Source organism: Lissotriton vulgaris, chromosome 5, assembly GCF_964263255.1.
Source record: "Lissotriton vulgaris chromosome 5, aLisVul1.2, whole genome shotgun sequence".
Lineage (NCBI taxonomy): Eukaryota > Metazoa > Chordata > Amphibia > Caudata > Salamandridae > Lissotriton > Lissotriton vulgaris.
Window position 1 is genome coordinate 812,192,285 of NC_141693.1, and position 18,835 is coordinate 812,211,119.

The 18,835-nt window shown below is 43.8% G+C and overlaps 1 protein-coding gene across 3 annotated transcripts in view; it reads left to right on the top strand.

The window, feature by feature from the left end:
* NUDT13 (nudix hydrolase 13) overlaps positions 1-18,835 on the top strand; it is a 756,871-nt gene that overhangs the window by 409,676 nt on the left and 328,360 nt on the right. For all 3 annotated transcript variants that reach the window (XM_086922288.1, XM_086922286.1, XM_086922287.1), the window contains one exon: positions 6,579-6,689. In XM_086922288.1, coding sequence (XP_086778414.1) covers positions 6,579-6,689 — 111 coding nt within the window. The remainder of the gene's footprint in view (positions 1-6,578; positions 6,690-18,835) is intronic.

The following is an 18,835-nucleotide window of genomic DNA, read 5'->3' on the forward strand; positions in this document are numbered from 1 at the left end:
CGGGTGCCATCGCAGTACATCAGGGGTGACAAGTAAAATAAAATAAAACTGCTGAGCCACATTGAAAACGTAGAAGGCGACCGACAGGTTAATCCACGTCATAGAAAATAATGTAAGCAGAGGAGGAAGGGGCAAGGTGGGCGGGAGCATTGTAATATATAAATATGGTGTCGACGAGGGCAAGTGTGACCGCTGCAAATGCTGCATGTGATTCAGTCAGATGTGTCCGGTAAATCAGCAACTCAAAGAAGCGGCCTTAAACCAGGAGCGCCAAAAGATATGCGTCAGTGTAGTGGTACTCTGAGAGTCCAGCTTCATCAAGCCAGTCACTGCAGAGCCCAACACCTCGCATATATTACAGCTTTCATTCAGCTACAGATACTGTGCCTTTTTCGGTGAAGGTTGTCTATTTTTTTTATTTTTTTTTTACGTTTGCCTTTTATATAACTTCCTGCGATTGTCGTTGACAAAGTTTCGTGACGCATCTCTTTTTGTGAAATCAAACAGGTTTGTTAGCAGTCAGTCAGACCTAAGAAATTCGAATACTTGAGAACACTGAGCAGATTGCGACATTGGTAAATTGAAGGTCGGGGTTAAAAATAGGATTCATTCCTTCAATGCTGTACCCTGAGGTCATTTTAACAGCTTAGAACAAGCTGGATGTCCAAAGCAAGATTTGAAATAGGATTGAATAAATGTAGTTTTGATAGTTGGTCTACATCTTGAGACGAATAGACGGAAAGCTAGGAAGCGAAAAAGGGGTAAAGATTTTGAATAACTCTGACAGATCTTACAATTAAAAATGCATACCTAACTAATGTGTTAATGTGTAAAGAAAAAGTTGTACAGCTGCTCCAAACATTTTCGAGAATGATTTCCTACCGATTTCGTTGATATTAGTTCAATCACCAAGATTAATTTAGTAATACTTCGGTCTTATATTTCAGAAGGCACGACGGCAAATGCTTACTTGTTTCATTTATGTTGTGATACAGCCCAGAAAAGTGAAAAACAGCTTTACAAGTAATGTCATGTACACAGTGATCCGGAGGACATGTCTTTACAAACCAAAAACAACCCAGAGAGGTCAAAGATCGTAATGGAAATCTTCAAAGTGTTTCTACCAAGTTCACATTGCTGATTAACATATCAGTAATAGTACAACAAATGTACTAAGCCAATTTTGTTAAGGCTTTTATTTTTGATGCCTCAATTTACAGTTAAACATCACATTAGGGTGACCAGAATGTTAAAGCCAAAAACCGGGACATTTTACAAAAATAGAAGAAGTACTGCAGCTTTACTTCAAGCGAGCGCACAGAATGACAGCATCCTCAGCAGACAATTACAGAACAGGCAGTTAGAACATACATACAATGCACTTTCTAAACCCAGAAGCTTGCCTGTTAATTAATTTGCTTTCTTGAAACTACTGCTAACTATCCCTGCTTTGTAAAACATAAAAAAGCACCTCCCACAGTTTTCAGTCGCCCCTCTCTAAAAACCGTGACAGGGGCAAAATTTCCTGAAATCTGCCGGGACAGCAGGTGAAAAACCGGGACCATCCGGGCAAATCTGGGACATCTCGTCACCCTACATCACATGGTTCATTTTGAGGTTAGGCAGTTCTCTGGGGGCCTAGCGGACGGTTTTTGAAGTTTGACAGTAGTGGTTGAAGTGGTTAGAGAAAGGAATGGGAACTTTGTTATAGGGGTGATGTCATTGATATTGGGGACATGGCTGGAGATCTGGCTAAAACAACTAAATATTAGACAATTATCTTGTTGGTCTTTCAGCTGCAGGCAAATAGGTACAAAATTTAAACACAACTGAAATGAAAAATATATGCATAAGAGTGCCTTAGTGGGAAATGCACTCTTATAGAAGCTCAGTTGGTTAATGTGATCGCTGCAGATGTCTGTTTGGAGCAAAACGGTCGTAATATTGACTTAAGCCTAGCTTCCCTCTAGTGGCCAGATAATTGGATATATCTGCGCCCCGTGATATCTGGTATGTTAGTTTATTATTAGCATTCTTTGGCGGCATAGCTCGTACCTTCCTTGAACCAGTTTTCTATTGCCGAGCAGTGCCACAGCTTTATGCCTGTACCTATTCCACTGATTGGCCATTCCTTCATCTTTGGTTCGAGCACGTCTTTTAGGCATCCTGCTGGTGCTTTGGTGACTTAGTAATAATATTTTGCCAGTGTTCCCAGACATTCGTAACTTTGCTGGACGAGGCCAAACTTCATACAGATCAGACTGTTACATGTATCTTCAGGTAAATTAAAGATTAGTTTGTACACCCGACACTGGACCCAGACATGACGGACGATAACTGGGCTGAAGCTATCGCCAACCCAAAGGGCGTGGCGGTTTCCACACGATACCGCTTGATATAGTTTAAATACCTACACCGGGCCTATTACACACGGACCAGACTTGGGCGGATGGATGAGTGTTATCCAGTCCCCCCCATGTTTGCGGTGTGACCAGGAAGAGGGGACATTCTTGCACACAGTCTGGAGTTGTACAGCGTTGCAACCCCTTTGGCGTAGAATTAGGTCCTGTCTTAGCGAGGTGCTTTCATGGGATCTTCCGCTTGACCCGTGCCTCTTCCGCCTGCACAGCACTGACGACATTGGGGGTAATAAGTTTAAGCAGCATTTATTGTTTTTAGCTCTCACTATCACCAAAAGGGATATTACACAATTATGGAAGGCAACATCTCCCCCGACCGGGCAAATGGAAGACAGAACTTGATAGATCTAGCATGTGGATGTCCTGCAAAACATCGGAAAATATGCACCCGTCGGGCGTGATATCGAGGAATCGAGCTTCCCCCTCTGCCACCCACGACCCCTAAATGGTGCCCCATGCCCCCATATGCTCTCTAATCGCCTGGCCCGTATTGTCTGTCACTGGATCCCTATAAAAATATGATCTGTAGTCATGTTTCGAGATCAAAAACTGTCTGCAGTTTGTTTCATTTGTATTACCGGCATGTTTGGCTGGTATTGAAAATTGGTAAAAATGCTGGAATTTTATTGATAATAATCCTTTTTCTCCTACAGTACACTGTAGGGCTGTCGCCCGACCCTTTATCGAAAAACCAAATAAAAATATGTTGTTAAACAATCATTACTGCCACGAGTACTGACAGGCATTTGCTAATACTTAAAGACATTATTACACACAAACCGTGACAAAAACATACCCAACCTCTACATGATGACCTAGAATACCCGAAATACAAAAATGTGCAAGAAGAACTTTCAGTTACTCCAGAAGGCATCATCTTAAAAGGGTCGAGAATTGAAATACCAGAGAGTTTGAGTCAAAAGTTATTGAACTGTCCCATGGGGGACACCGTGGAGTTGTTGCTACGAAACGAACTTTACTGAACCAAGTGTGGTTTACTCGTCTTAATAAAAGAGTTGAAAAAGAGTTAAAGGCATTTCATTTGTGCAACTGTTTGTCATCTAAGACAGCCCCACATCCGTTAAACATGTCTGATCTCCAAAATCATGCATGGAAGAAGATTGCAATAGATTTCTTTGCACCCCTTGGCAATGGATATCCTCTACTAGTAATTGTTGATGAATATTCACATTTTTCCCTCGTGGACGTTCTGTCATTGAGAGACTAGAACGTATTTTTGTAACTTGGGATATTCCTTTGATTTTGAAATCTGACACTGGCCTGCCTTTAATACTCAATAATTTAAAGATTTTCTCACTCATTTAAATGCCAAGCATCAGAACAACACACCTCTCTGGCCACAGGCTAATGGTGTGGTCGAGAGATTTATGACTACCCTCAAGAAGACCGTTCAGCGCACTGGAAAGCCTTGAACTCAAATCAGTTCTTCGGTCTACGCTTCATCCACACAGGTCAACTTCCTATTCTACCACAGGTGAAAGTCATGCCACCTTAATGCTTGAGAGAGCCATAGAAACCAAATTGCCACAGTGGACCATTGAGAGATCTATTGACGTTGATAAACTTTGAACCACTGATTCATCTCACAAACGCAAAATAAAGACTATGTGGACAGACACTGCTTTGCTGAGAGCACTGTGTTCAAAAGAGGAGTCTAAGTTATTGTCAGACAGAAACAGAATGCAAATCTGATACTCCTTTTGAAGCTTACCCACTGAGGGCTTTGACTAGTAAAGGACACATGGTGACTGCTCACTATCCAGGAAAGCCCATTATGCAGGATTCTTCACATTTAAAGCACCTCCCTCGATCTTCCCTATTTCCAGATGTCAAGAGTGAGACGTGTCCTCCTGAGAATCCAGAGAGCAGCAGTGATTGTACCAATGTCTCTGTCACCAATGCCAGTGAATGAATACTTGTCCAGTATCTCTGTAGTCTCACATGACCAGATCTGGGTAATTAATTTGCGCTGCAAAATGACTTATTGAAGAGTTGTAATGCATACATGTATTATTGATACCTTTTATTTAACAAAGAGGGCGATGTAGTATCTCATGAGTTAAAGATGAAAGGACCCTTTTGGTTCCTCACGGACTCCATAGAACAGTGACGTAGGTGCATGGGTGTGGGTGCTGATTTAGAATTAATGATGTAGAATGTTCAGTTAACAGTTACACACTGAGGAATAGACCATTTACAATCTCCGTGTGTGGCGTGATCATTTACATGTACCCAGGCTGGGGAGTACTATACAACATCCAAGGCGGGTGTTGCTGAAGACCGGTCTCCCAGAGGGATATTGACATCACCTGAAAATTTTACTGGAGCATGCCTGGCCTGCTGAGCAATGTGAACTGAAGACAACCCTACACGCGGAGAGCACTCATAAGAGCCCAGCCTTTATGCCTGAGTGGAAAGGCAAGCCCACTAAACTGTTCGATTGGGAGCCTTACAGGAGCTGATCCCATTGCTAGATTCGGTCTGCGGGCCTCCCTGATTGCTGTTAAATCACTATCGGTGTGCTACCCTAAAGTACAAAAGAGGAAGCGATGCAGGACCCGGCCAGGAGTTTTCCCATCCTCCCAATTATCACTTTGACCATAACTGCACGCTGCACCAACCAAGGAGAAGTGGTAAGTGAGAGAGAAGAATCATATTTACAGCCCTCCAAAAATGTCTGCCAATGTTCCCCACTGATGTGCCCCTGAGAAAAGGATGATTGAAGAAACACTGGCGGCACTGGAGGGTGGGCTTTTCACTTTTGTGGGAGGGAGCCTTTTTCTTTGGACCTGGTCCTCTGCTGGAGCCTGCAGCCACACCTGCTGATCAGTTGCAGTTTCAAAGGACCACCCGAACAACATAGCAGGAAGATAGGAGATCACACACACACTCTGAAGTAGTGCCTTCCCTTGAAGCACTCACTGCCGTCGTGCTCAGGTAACTCGTCCAACTGTGTACTTGTGCTCAGCTGACAGTTTGACCCTTTTCGCTTTAGGTAAAGCTAGAATGGGGTTACCCGTGACTGGGACACTGAAGGAGTAACTTTACGGGCCATCGACACAGAAGTCTGCTTAATCTGTTAACAGTGATCCTGATTAGTTTCTTATGTGCGCTGTAATTCCTTTTATAGAAGTTTTTGCTAATGGATATTTTGCATTGTGTGATATTTCTTTTTTGGCATAATAAAATATTTCTCTTGTATGAAAGACTAACACTGGATTGGAGAATCATTACAGCATGCTATAGGGTAATTGTTGTGGTCTGAGTCAACACACAACACTTCTTTCCTCAAAAGCCTGCGACTACTCACTACCCTAGCCTGAGAGTCAAGGGCTTAAAGGATGTACTTGGTATTCAGTCTGCAGGGTCATAGTAGTTTGGGCCTTGGGACCACATAGTTAAAAGGCATTAACCACCCCAGTAGTGGCCCTATAACCCCTGGTTGCCCGTTCTGACAGAGGGTCTGATTCCGAGTTTAGCAGTGTGCGAGCAGGCCACCAAGCCAGCGCCCCGCTCCCACACCACCAAACTCGACCACCGACCGCCCTCAAGATTAGAAGTTTTCTCCTGGTCTGGCAGGCAGCGCTTTTGCAGTCCCAGGTAGTGAGCCTTTGCAAGGCACCACAATGGGAATGCCAAAGCCCGTTCCTGCATGGCATGGCGCAGTCCATGCCTTGCAGGCACTGGGGTGCATGCAGACAGGGGGGTACACAATGTGCCCCCTGTATGCATCCCATGGCAGGCTCACCACGATTGAAGCTAGGCGGTGAGGAAACTTGTAATATGGTTGGCTGTCCCGCAGCGGCACCACCAGCATATAGTGGGACTCAGAACCGCTGCAAGAATGCCAGGGATTGCAGATTCCTGGTAGTAGCAGAGATCCCATGACGTTTTGACCGCCCAACCCGAAATACTGCCAGTGCGACGGTAGCAGCACTGCCATCGTGGGTTGGACCGCCAAATTATAATCAGTCCCATAGTATTTTCTTGTTTGTTTTCCACTTTAGTTCCCCCATAGTCTAACATACTAGTAACATTGTTGTCGATTGAAAAAAACCCTTGCAACTTGAAATCAGTGGTAACTGGCACTATTTCAATGCCAAAAATTTCCCCATTTCTTCTTTCATTATGACCTAGAGCTGGACAGGTTCCTGGCTAAGATGGGATACGAAGGGGAGAAGATGATGGAGGATTCTGTGCTAATTGGTTGCTCGGATAATTGTGTTGCAGATTTTGCCCTGGATCTTGGTAAGAATATATTTTCATTACTTATAAATGTATCAGTTAGAATTTAAAAGTGTTTATTTACTTAATTGTAAAGAGTTACATTCTGATTGGTTGTCCCTTTGTAGCATTGAGGAAGTATTGGCAGTGAGAATTTCTACCTCGGAATGTTGAATATCACTACCCCTTTGATTTAAGTACATTGCAATTAGAGGACTTGATATAGCATTTGTTTCTTACTGATTCTTGAACATCTCAGCTCATGAAATAATTAATAGAAAATCAGAAATAAAGTGGGCATGAATTGACAACTGAGGAAAATTGCCTCATGTTTCAGTAACAATGGTGATGAATATCCTGATCAAAGCCTCTGAACTGGGTGATAAATGCCCTTGCAATGAGTAACAGTACTGAGTTACTTTAATAATTAATCGTGCACTTCGGAACCTAGACTGGGCTTGATTCTGCCTCATCACCCCTCAAGGTCTGTTTCACCTGCTCACGTAACACGTGCTGAATCTGGCGGCTTATTAAGAACTAAACCTGTGAGAAATGATGTACTCTGTTTGCTGCCATACATATTGAATGCTGTGTAACTTTGCAAGATATTTTTCCTTCATCCAATGTGTTGATATGCCCGAGCATAGGTTTGGAAGACAAGGTCCTAAATGAGTTTCTTTCTTTTCTAGCCACTCATTTTGCCCAAGGGGACTCCATTGCAATGCCCTATGAAAATGCCCCAGTGGTTGATTCCAGCAGTCTTGTTTTTTAACATTTGCAGGGACCTGTAGAATGATATGTTGCCGAGCACTGACTCTCAGTGCATCTTTATGCAGATGGTACCCAAGTCTGTGTTAAGGTTCATTTCTTGCCAACATCCATTGCCTGACTATCTCATTGTCATTGAGGGCTGTCTGTCACATACAGTTTTTAAATGCTTGTAATTTATACTTCTTCTGTTCCTCCTTTTCTTTCTTCTATCGGCTCTTCAATTTACACATTCTGTGTCACTCTCCTAGTGTTGTCTTCAATACATTTTGGATTTTACCCCACTCCATGCTTAATTTTGGTAACACATCAATAAACTGGATTGATGTTTTCAAATTAATTGCTGAAAAATAACAGGACTCTTCCACTGTGGCACCACTGTAAAGACCATTATTTTTACCAGGCTGAATGGTACTTTGTCATCTTCTCTTACCTACTTCTCAGCTTCCCCCCTTAAAACAGTGTTGCACTGTATCGCTGAAAAGGTAAAGGATGCCTTCAAGGGAATTTGTTCTAAATCTATATTTGGATTAATTTGAAACAATTAGTAGGACAACTTAATGGTCCCAAGGTTTGAACATTCAACAATAATTACTTTTAGGTCACATAAATTTCAAAAGATGCAGATTAATGTCAAACAATAAACAGATACAAAGAAACAAAACAGGAATAGGCGGTTGTGTATGAAAATGTTGAATTTATCATCAAGTAAAAAGGCAAAAATCTTTATATACAAATATATAAACAGGCCTACAGGAATATCAGTGATAAATCAATATATAACACTGTTTTTGGCCCTGTGTAGACCTTACCAAGAGGCCCATGGGGTCAGGGTGTTTCTACCCTGCCCTCTTTTCTTTAAAAAAATAAAAAATTCTGGGACTCGGTTCAAGCCGAGTACCAAGATGGTTGGTAACAGTTCCTGGTTTGAAGTGTTGGTTGCCAATGAATTCTCAATACAAGATCAGAATGGGTCGGGGATCCTCTGCGTCCCTATATATACAATTGGACATTTCTTTAAATTACTCTAACTACTTAACAGATTTACACCAATTAACAAAAAGGTGAGGGAGATGGTGTGTGCCACCTGGAGCCCCAGATATGAAATGGTATCTTGGGCCCACTGAACTCGAAAATTCTGCCGGAGGAACGCCAGTGTCTCCGGCTCCAGGGATAGGTTAAGAGCTTGTGACTTATGCACATTGATCTGAAAGCCAGAGGCTAGGGCAAAGTGAGATAGTTCATACAAAAAGGCTGGTAAGGAATCACAAGGACGCTCCAGGGTCGCCACTACATCATCAGCATAAAGGCACAGTTTTTGCTCAGACCCCCCAAAGGGTATCCCTCGAATCAATGGGTCATCTCAGATACGAATCTATGACAGAATTTCGACAGACAGAATTTCGACCTACACAAATATCGGCGTGATTATATCGATAGCAAAAATATCGACGCCCTATGTACAACATGGTAAGTACCAAAATATCGAAAAAATAATATCGATGTTAAAAATATCGTTGTTAAATATATCGATTTTTTTTAATTTAAAATAACATAAAAAATACTGTAAACAATACTTATTAATTACTTAAACATATTTAAATATATGTAATAATGGGAGAAAAAAATAATAATACATATTTAATTAAAAAAATAATAATTAAAAATCATATATAATATATAATTACTTAACAATAATTACTATTCCCACTCCAGTGGGTGGAACAGTAGGGAAAACTGACCCTGAACCCTAAAAATACCCCTTTACCCAAAAACCTAAAATTGACCCTGAACCCTAAAAATACCCCTTTACCCAAAAACTGAAAACTGACCCTGAACCCTAAAAATACCCCTTTACCCAAAAACTGAAAACTGACCCTGAACCCTAAAAATACCCCTTTACCCAAAAACTAAAAACTGACCCTGAACCCTAAAAATACCCCTTTACCCAAAAACTGAAAACTGACCCTGAACACCAAAAATACCCCTTTACCCAAAAACTGAAAACTGACCCTGAACCCTAAAAATACCCCTTTACCCAAAAACTGAAAACTGACCCTGAACCCTTAAAAAAACCCTTTACCAACAAACTGAAAACTGACCCTGAACCCAAAAAATACACCTTTACCCAAGAACTGAAAACTGACCCTGAACCCTTAAAAAACCTCTTTACCCACAAACTGAAAACTGACCCTGAACCCTAAAAATACCCCTTTACCCAAAAACTGAAAACTGACCCTGAATCCAAAAAATACCCCTTTACCCCAAAAACCAAAACTGACCCAGAACACTAAAAGTACCCCTTTACCCAAAAACCCAAAACTGACCCTGAACCCTAAAAATACTCATTTACCCAAAATAAATTAATATTACAATTAAATTACTTCCCACCCTATTCCCCTATAAACCCACAACCCGCTCCAGCAGTAAAACATATAATTTAGTTAAAAATATACATAAATTATCAATTAATTATTCTATTAATCAATTAAAATAAATCATTGCCAATTAATATTCCATAGCAAAATAAATTAATCATTAAAAAATATTTTTTTCATTACAAATAAATTACTTCCCACCCTATTCCCGTAAAAACCCACAACCCGCTCCAGTAGTAAAACATATAATTTACTTAAAAAAATACATAAATTAGCAATTAATTAATCAATTAATCAATGAAAATAATTCATTGCCAATTAATATTGAATTGCAAAATAAATGAATCATTAAAAAATAAATTATTTAATTACAAATAAATTACTTCCCACCCTATTCCCCTAAAAACCCACAACCCGCTCCAGTAGTAAAACATATAATTTACTTAAAAAATACATAAATTAGCAATTAATTAATCAATTAATCAATTAAAATAATTCATTGCCAATTACTATTGAATAGCAAAATAAATTAATCATTAAAAAATAATTATTTAATTACAAATGAATTACTTCCCACCCTATTCCCCTATAAACCCACAACCCGCTCTGGTAGTAAAACATATTATTTACTTTTATATATTTTTTCTTTATAAAAACATATTAAACACATATTATAACAATTAATTTAAATACTTAACTAATATTTCTAACACATATTAGTAAATCGAAATTACTTACATCAATATATATGCTATCGATATAAGTAATGTCGATATTACTTACATCGATATATATGCTATCGATATAAGTAATTTCGATATTACTTACCTTAGGGTCGATATTCTGGCCATCGATATTCTGGACATCGATATTCTGTCCCATCGATATTAGCAACTCGATATAAGTGTAAGTCGAAATAACAAAATCGATATTTTGACTGTGTACCCTCAGATACGTTGGGCCAAGGGCTCCATGTACAAAGCAAAAAGGAGTGGCGACAGCGGGCACCCTTGCCTTGTCCACCTTCATATTGGAAAGGCTGCTGCCGCCAACCCATTCACCCGTACTGTGGCTGAGGGATTCGTATAGCACTGGACGATGCAGGCTATAAAACGCGCGGGAAGGCCAAAATGAAGCAGGGTTGCTCGGAGGTACCACCAGTGAACCCTGTCGAACGCCTTCTCTGTGTCGACAGAGAGGACCATACGTTCCGCTGGGAATCGCTCAGATCGGTCCATAAGGTGGAGAAGGCATTTAGTATTATCCGAACATTGCCGCCCGGGGACAACACCGGATTGATCTGGGTCTATCAACCCAGGAAGGCATTTAGATAGCCGCGTCGCCAAGATGCTTGTAAAGACCTTTAAGTTTACGTTAAGAAGCGTTATAGGGATGTATGAGCCACAAAAGACGGTGATCCTTCCCCGGCTTGAGTATTACAGTTATTAAAGCTTCCAACATAGAAGAAGGGTGGGAAGAAGACTCGGTCGCCCCTATGGAATTAAAAACCAGCGCGAGGATAGGGGCCAGCTTGCCACAGAATTTCTTATAAAAACCTGAGGAAAACCCATCGGGCCTGGAGATTTATTATGCTGAAGACGGGCAATCGTGGAGATAACCTCCTCCACTCTAATGGGGGCTCTCAGTTCCTCTGCCTGAGAAGGCAAAAGTGTGGAGGTGGCCGCCTTCTGAAGATATTGAGATGGAGCAGCCGCAGGCAATACCTGAGCCGAATACAATGAGGCGTAAAATTGTCAGAATGCTTCGACAACCGTCTCGTCCTCCTTACACTCCCGCCCCCAGCGTCTTGTATCAGTGTCACCCCATGTGCTTGTCTCTGAGCGCCGAGCCGATTGGCAAGTAGACGACCACATTGATCGGCCCCAACGTAGAAAGAGTGCTTAAGGTGTAAAGTGGCGTACTCCATCCGGCCAATATCTAGCCCAGCAAGTTGCACGTGGGCTGTTTTCAACTGTTGCCACACTCTTGGTGCTCCGCTGCGCTTGTGAATGCGCTCTAACTCCTCTACCTTGGCCGTCAGAAGTGCACGTTTCTCCCTCCTGTCTTTATTGTCCACAGATGCAATGCCAATGAAGACCCCTCTAAGGACTGCCTTCATAGCTTCCCTGAGGATCGTCGGAGAGACGTTTGGCGTGTCATTCAGAGCTATGTAATCCGCTAGGCTCTCGCACAACTGAGGAGCGCTGGAGCATGCTCTCCCTCAAGCGCCAAAATCGTCGAGTAGCTTGCCTTGGGGGAAAAGACAGAGAGAGTCGCAGCGCGGAGTTGTCGGACAATGGGCAGGGAAGGATCTCAATCTCTCTAGCGCCCTGCGTGAGTAGGTCGGAAGTAAAGATGTAGTCCATGCGGTTATAAGTTTTATCAGGGTGCGAATGGAATGTATAGGCTCAGGTATTGGGGTGTTTATGTCTCCAAAGATCAGTGAGTCCTGCATCCGTTAAGAGGAGTATCCCTGCATTGGATAATGACCCCGTTTGACCCCAGCGCAGACCCGAGCGGTCCATGTCCCCATCCAGTACTAAGTTAATGTCCCCTCCCAACAGGATAGTCCGTTCTGAAAACCCTGCAAGTTCCTGGATAACCGTTTTAAGAAAACTCTCCTGACCAGTGTTAGGGGAATAAACTGAGGCTAGAACAAACGTGTGAGTGTCTAGTATAAAGGCGTGGGCCAGATGCCTCCACTTTATTTCAGCTTGCCTCCCTCCCACCCGGCCCGGGAAACAGGAGGAAACCAAGAGGGCCACTCCTGCAGTTTTGGATGTAGCTGATAAGAATAATTGATTCGGAAATGCCCGTGATCGAGGGCGATGAGAGTCAGCTGAGAGAAGGTGTGTCTCTTGAAGTAAGCATATATGGGCGACAGTATTCTCCAAATAGGACAACAGCGCCCTTCATTTAGAGGGACTGTTAAGGCCTTTCACATTCAAGGGTACAATACGAACCTCAAAGACCATAAAGGTGGCAAGGTATGTCTAAAGCAGTGGATCCCCCTCGGTGGAGGCGCTCGGGCCGGTACAGGGCCCCCAACTAGGAGCATGGCGCGATAACAAAGGAGGAGGAGATTACCCCATAAAGAACCAAGAAAAAAGCCCATAAGACAACTCCCCAAAACCAACAGACCCAAAAGAACAGTCATAGATGGAGTTCACAAGAGTCCCAGGCATCCGCCTGTGGTGAGACGTGGGATGGATTGCAGGGGTGCCCGCCGCCCCTCCAAACCCGGGCCTATCCCAAAGTGCTAGATCAGTCCCACCGGAGTTCAAACTAAGAGGCGTAGGGGGACAGCAGGATGGCAACAAACATCTGAATCAATCAGCGGAGGTGAGAGTAGAGTCCTCCGACAAAGAGCGAAGAACCGCTGATTGTTCTTTAGCCATAGTTTCGCTGTCCGGGCGAAGAATCGGTCTTGAGCTCTCCACTTTCCGCCAGCGGCCACTGTCCTCTCGTGGAGTGGGGCTTGCAGGGTTCTCGGGAAAACCACTGGTCGCCCCCGGGATGCGAAGGAGAGAAGATGCTTCTTCCACTGTGCCGACCTGACGGAGCCTACCCTCCCACTTGAAGATGAGTCTAAATGGGTGCCCCCAAGAGTAGGCAACGTCTTTGGAGCAGAGAAATGCGGTAACAGGACGGATATCGCATCTCTTCTGGAGCATGGAGGCAGCCAGATCCTGATAAAATAGCGGCCTAAACGGTGAGGAACTCGACAGGGTGTTTCGTCCGCGGCTCCCGCAGGATACGTTCCTTGAGCTTAAAGTCATGAACGCATGTAAGGACATCAGGCGGGGGTGCCGTCGCCGACCTCCTGAGGCCCACTCGGTGCGTGCGATCTAGCCAAATCTCCAAGTCAGGAGGATCTCCTAGGACATGCCGAAACAGATCTACGACAAAAGCCTCTATGTCCGGAGCCACCAGACCCTGTGGGACCGCTCAGATCCTGATGTTTTTGCGGCGCGACCGGTTCTCCAGGTCTTCCGTGTGAGTCTGGAGATCTAAGTGCTGCTCACGGAGGCGCAGCACCTCTTGCTGAAGCTGAGTCAGTTCTTCATCTCTGGCTGCGGTCTGGTTCTCGAGGTCGTCCACCCTTCCACCCACTGAGTCCAGATCCCTACGCATCTCTCGGATCTCCGGCGTGAGATCCCTTTTCATGGCGTGGAACTCCTTGGTGTGGCCTGCGAAGAGCGACTCCAAGACCAAGCGCGTGACATGACCGTCGGTATCCGCTGGAACCTGCTTGTCGGCTGCCTCGGCGGTCCACGACGGGGCCTCTGCCCCTCTCATGGCAGATTTAAGAAATAGGACCTTGACAGTCTTATCCTTCTGATTCCTGGAGGTCGCCTTAGGGGCGCGCCAGCCGAGAGGGGACAAAGTAATTCCAGGCGCCCTCGGGTGGTACCCCCACACCACACTAAGCCAATGTCAAGGGGAGAGTAGCAGTGATCTCACTTACGCACCATTGGCCAGCTATGTCGCAGATAGTAGTGGCAGTCTCGGGAAGACCGAAGATGAGCTCTCCCAATGTTGGCCAGGCACTGAACAGGCTGTGGGTGTGCAGGATCGCAGCCTGGATGTAGCTAAGCCCCTAGTCTAACGTCCGGAGCTCGAAAATCCTGTTCGGGCTCCCAGAGAGGGCAGCCGGTTATCTGCTATGGCCACCCCGTCGTGTAGCAACTCCCTGCTGTAGGAAAGCTCCCAGTCTGCTCCCCTGCTCCGGGTGTAATGCCACCAATCAACCAATCAGTCACGCCAGTTGGCTGGGGAGAAGCCAGCCGTTCTCCTAGGGAGAGCACAAGGGCACCGCTCCACCTCTCCCGCGTCACTTGTCTTAGTCAATGGCCTCACCTGGCTCCTCACGCCCCTGCCAGGCACTCCACACCTGTCCGCGCCGTCTCTCATGGCCACAAGCTAGGCTCAGGACGCGAGCCCCACACCGCTATTGCGTGCACCTCACCGCAGTGGCCAGTAGCTATACGTCCGTCTCTGCCTGGCCCCTCAGTCACCACCAAGCTCTCTCCGCCTCTCCAGTGGTGTCGGGCCCGTCTGCTCCTTTGCTCTCCTCCTCGGGTCAGCCGGGTCCGTCCCCCCCACTCCACTGGGTCACCCACCAGGGCAGCAGCTGCAAGCTCCGAGGTCGAGCAACAGCCCAGCAAGTCCCAGACACACCGTCTGCAAACAGGCACCACAGCACTCCAACAGCCGCCCGGCCTCCATCTTAGTGTAGATTAGGGCTCAGCACATCAGCAACTCCGATTCTGACTTCGGGCAATGGCGACCCCTTCAGGGCCACTAAGACTCACCGGGGTGGTTTCCAGTCACGCGACGCCTTCCTCTCTGCGCTGCACTCCACTCTCTGCCCCCGCCGGCGTTGCTGTTCCTCAGATGCGGATGGGGGCCGCCATTTTGTCCCGGCCGCCGGGACCCACAACCGGCATGTCGACTCCACAGGATCTCCTCCGCGTGGTCCCCGCAGCAGGGCTCCGGCAGCCGCACTTCAATCTGGGCTCAACAGGGCCGCCCGGAGCGACTGCGGCGCCCCCGCCACCACTTGCCGACAAACACCGTCAATGCCAGGAGCGCCAGACAGCCTCAACGCGGCCGCCTCGGAACTCGGGCGCTAAAGACAGATGTCCGCCCGCTTTTCAGTGTCCTCGTGACTTTATCTGTGACGGGAACACTCTAGGCAAAGCTGTGCATGGAAGGCCCCGGTCACGGGTAGGAGCGGCGAGCAGGAACGTCCTACTCGTCCACCATCTTGGACACGCCCCTCCCTCTTTCTCATTTTTAAAGGATGAGTTCCATCTTAATACGCATGATTTTTTAAAATATTTGCCGATCTGAAGTTTTGTTGACAGAATGAAGGCCCAATCTATCACCATGTTTGATAGGATTACATTGTTTGAACTGATTTTGAGGAGATCTAGAATTGGTGTAGTTTATCAACACTTACTATCTGGCCTTCCGGATGATATCCCCTTACAGAATGCTAAGTGGGAGGCTAAGTTGGGTGTGACAGGGGTAGATATTACTCACGCCCTTGAACTGTCCAGCAGCGTGCTAATTTCTGGAAGTTTACGCTCTCAATGTTATATGGCCCTATTCGACATATAGTATACTCCGGCTAAAATTTCTAAATGGGGGGCAGTGGGGCCCATTGCTGTCCGAGATGTGGCTTCTTAGACGCCAATGATGTACATATGTTTTTTGTTTGCCCAAAATTGGGATTCTTTCTTTTAGACGTAGAGCGATTTATTAACTCTAGGCTTAGGATTTCGGTTATTCTCTCACCAGAGGTGGTGATATTTGGATATGAAAATAATGGACCGCCTCTGCCCTCCTGCTTATTGCTATGTCTTTAGTCCGCCTCTGTATCACATCAGAATGGATCAGCCCAGACGCGCCTACTTTTATTAATTGGAGAGGGAGGATTTTGGCTCTTTATAATCTAGAATCAGCAATTTGGCGGAGGTGGGGTAAAGGAGGCGCGAGATGGGCCAGAAAATCTTGGCTCCGCTGGTGGAGTGGCTTAGCGAATAAGGAAGTAAATGTTTTTTTTAAGTTGTTTCTTACCTACCTCCAATATTCTGTTGATTCCTTAAATTGCTTGGTCTTCTGTCCTTGCTTTTGATTCATACATTTCTGTTTTGTTTCGCTATGTCTTATTGTCTAGGGTTATGTTTGTATCTATTCCGCTTTCTATCTAAGTTTATTTGCTCTTTACATATGTACATGTGCTTTGCCTGTTTTGCGTAATGTTCTTTGACCCGGTTATTATGCTTTTGTACTATGTCTATTTTTATCAAGCATGAATAAAAAAATAAAAAAAAGAACATTCATAAATGTAGGGTTTATCAAATAGTTAAAGTAACAAAGTATATATGAAAGCTATATTTTTTTATACTGCAATTTGGTAAAATATGCTCACTGAAAAAATATCTGATCAAGTACGTCCTAATGTTTCGTAAGCTGTATTACAGATGGCGCTGACAAATCTCCAATTCCTCTTCTGTAACAATAGGACAGTCTATTACAATATAACGAATGACGCCATTGTTACACAAAAAAGAAAAGGAAAATAAAGTTATCTATAGAACAGAAGATCCATAACGAAATACTTTTGAGCTGTAATTATTTTCTGAGCTTCTTTTCTCCGGGACGTCGAAAAGTTTGATCTCTGTGGCGACAGGTCATAAACTCTCTGAGATCATTATACTGTGAGAATTATAATATACATATTTATATGATCAAAAGTCAGAAGCTGGTGCGGTTGCTTATATATCTTTACTCTTTGTGCCAACGCGTCATAAACTCTTCTGAGATCACCATGACTGTTCATATTATAATATACATATTAACAGTATATGATCCCTAGGGGAAAACAGAGTAACAACTGGAAGGTGGTGACGTTAATTGTAAATGTTTTGGGTTTGCGCCAACACCTCTGAGGTCAAGTACAGTGTCAATATTATAATATACAAAGTCACAGTATATGAGCTCAAAGGAGCCAGAGAAGGAGCAATGTTTGCTGTAAACTGTCTGTTTCTGAAAACAAGCTGATGATGTTACAGAAAAAAAGGCAAAAACATGGAATAACACTTTTTTCTACATATAAATGTTTAACTATTGACAAAAAGCTACGTATTATAAATATCTACTATGCCATATTCAAACAACTTACAACTCCGGAATATATGTTTTGTTGACGCAAAATAAGAATCCGATGCTAGAAAAGGGAACCTGCATCACAGATTGAGCACGGAAAAATAACTCGCAAAAACAAAACTAATCGCAAAACGGGTGTGATTTGTATCGTTTTTGGTTGTTGAGTAGTCTATGGAAGGAAGATGCGCCTCCGCCCATTTAGATGTCACGTTTTACAGTTTACACATGCTCACGTTTTAACTGTTTAACTTGTGTACGTGTTAGGAAAAGTTACAAACTGTGAAGCTGTAAAGGTTTTGATTTCCATCGTAACACGTATAAGGTCCTTAATATCTACATACGTTGGAGAGTTTAAAAAGTGTTACCCGGTAAACTGTGTCATTTGCATTCTCATGATTAAAACATCTAAATAGAAGACATGAAAAAATATCGTTTACAATAGAAGAAAAAAAAAGTGTGCTAATATTTGTCATCACTATGCTGTTAAATTTAAAAAATGCCAGCATTTGTAAAGTGTGAAGATGTCACTGACCATGCCATGAATGACGTAATATGTGACGTCATGAGCAGTGCATTGCAGGGGCGCGAGTTATAGTTAGCTGAACTAACTATAACTGTGGAATTTCTATGGTTTTGTACGCGTGAAATGTCCAGCTAGCTATAACACTCCTGAAACCTATGTTTTTTTCTGTGAATTTCTAAGGTTTTTTAAATGCTAATTTCTAACTATAACGGGCCTGAAACCTATGGGTTTTTTCAGTGAATATATATATAGACACACACACATATATGCTCAAATGTTCTAAAGAAAATCTGATAGTTGTTACATCTACATTAATTGATATGGGGCATGTGTGAGTGAGTGTGTGTGTAAGTGAATGGGTGTATGAGTGGCTGGATGGGTGACTAAGGGAATGTGAGAGAGGTTGTATAGAAGTGTATGTGCTTGTATCAGTGACTATAGGTAAGTGAGTATATGTGTTAGGATATGTTTAAGTAAAGTGACTGGGTGAGTAACTGTATGGGTGAGTGAACGGCAGTGTGAGTGACTGTAAAGGTGTATGAGTAGCTGTATAGGTGAGTGTTGCAGTGTGTGAGTGATTGTATGGGTATATGAGTGGTTGTGTAACGGTTTGTGTGAGTGGATGTGTGACTGTTGTATTAGTCAATGAGTAGGTGCATGAGTGTATAAAAATGTGTTAGTGGTTGCATTAGTGTGTGTATGGGTGACTTGATGTGTGAGTGGGTATATGGATTAGAGAGTAGGTGTGCATGTTTGTATAGATCTGTAAATGAGTATGTCAGTGGTTGTGTGGAAGTGGTTTATGAGATTTATGCAGGTGTGAG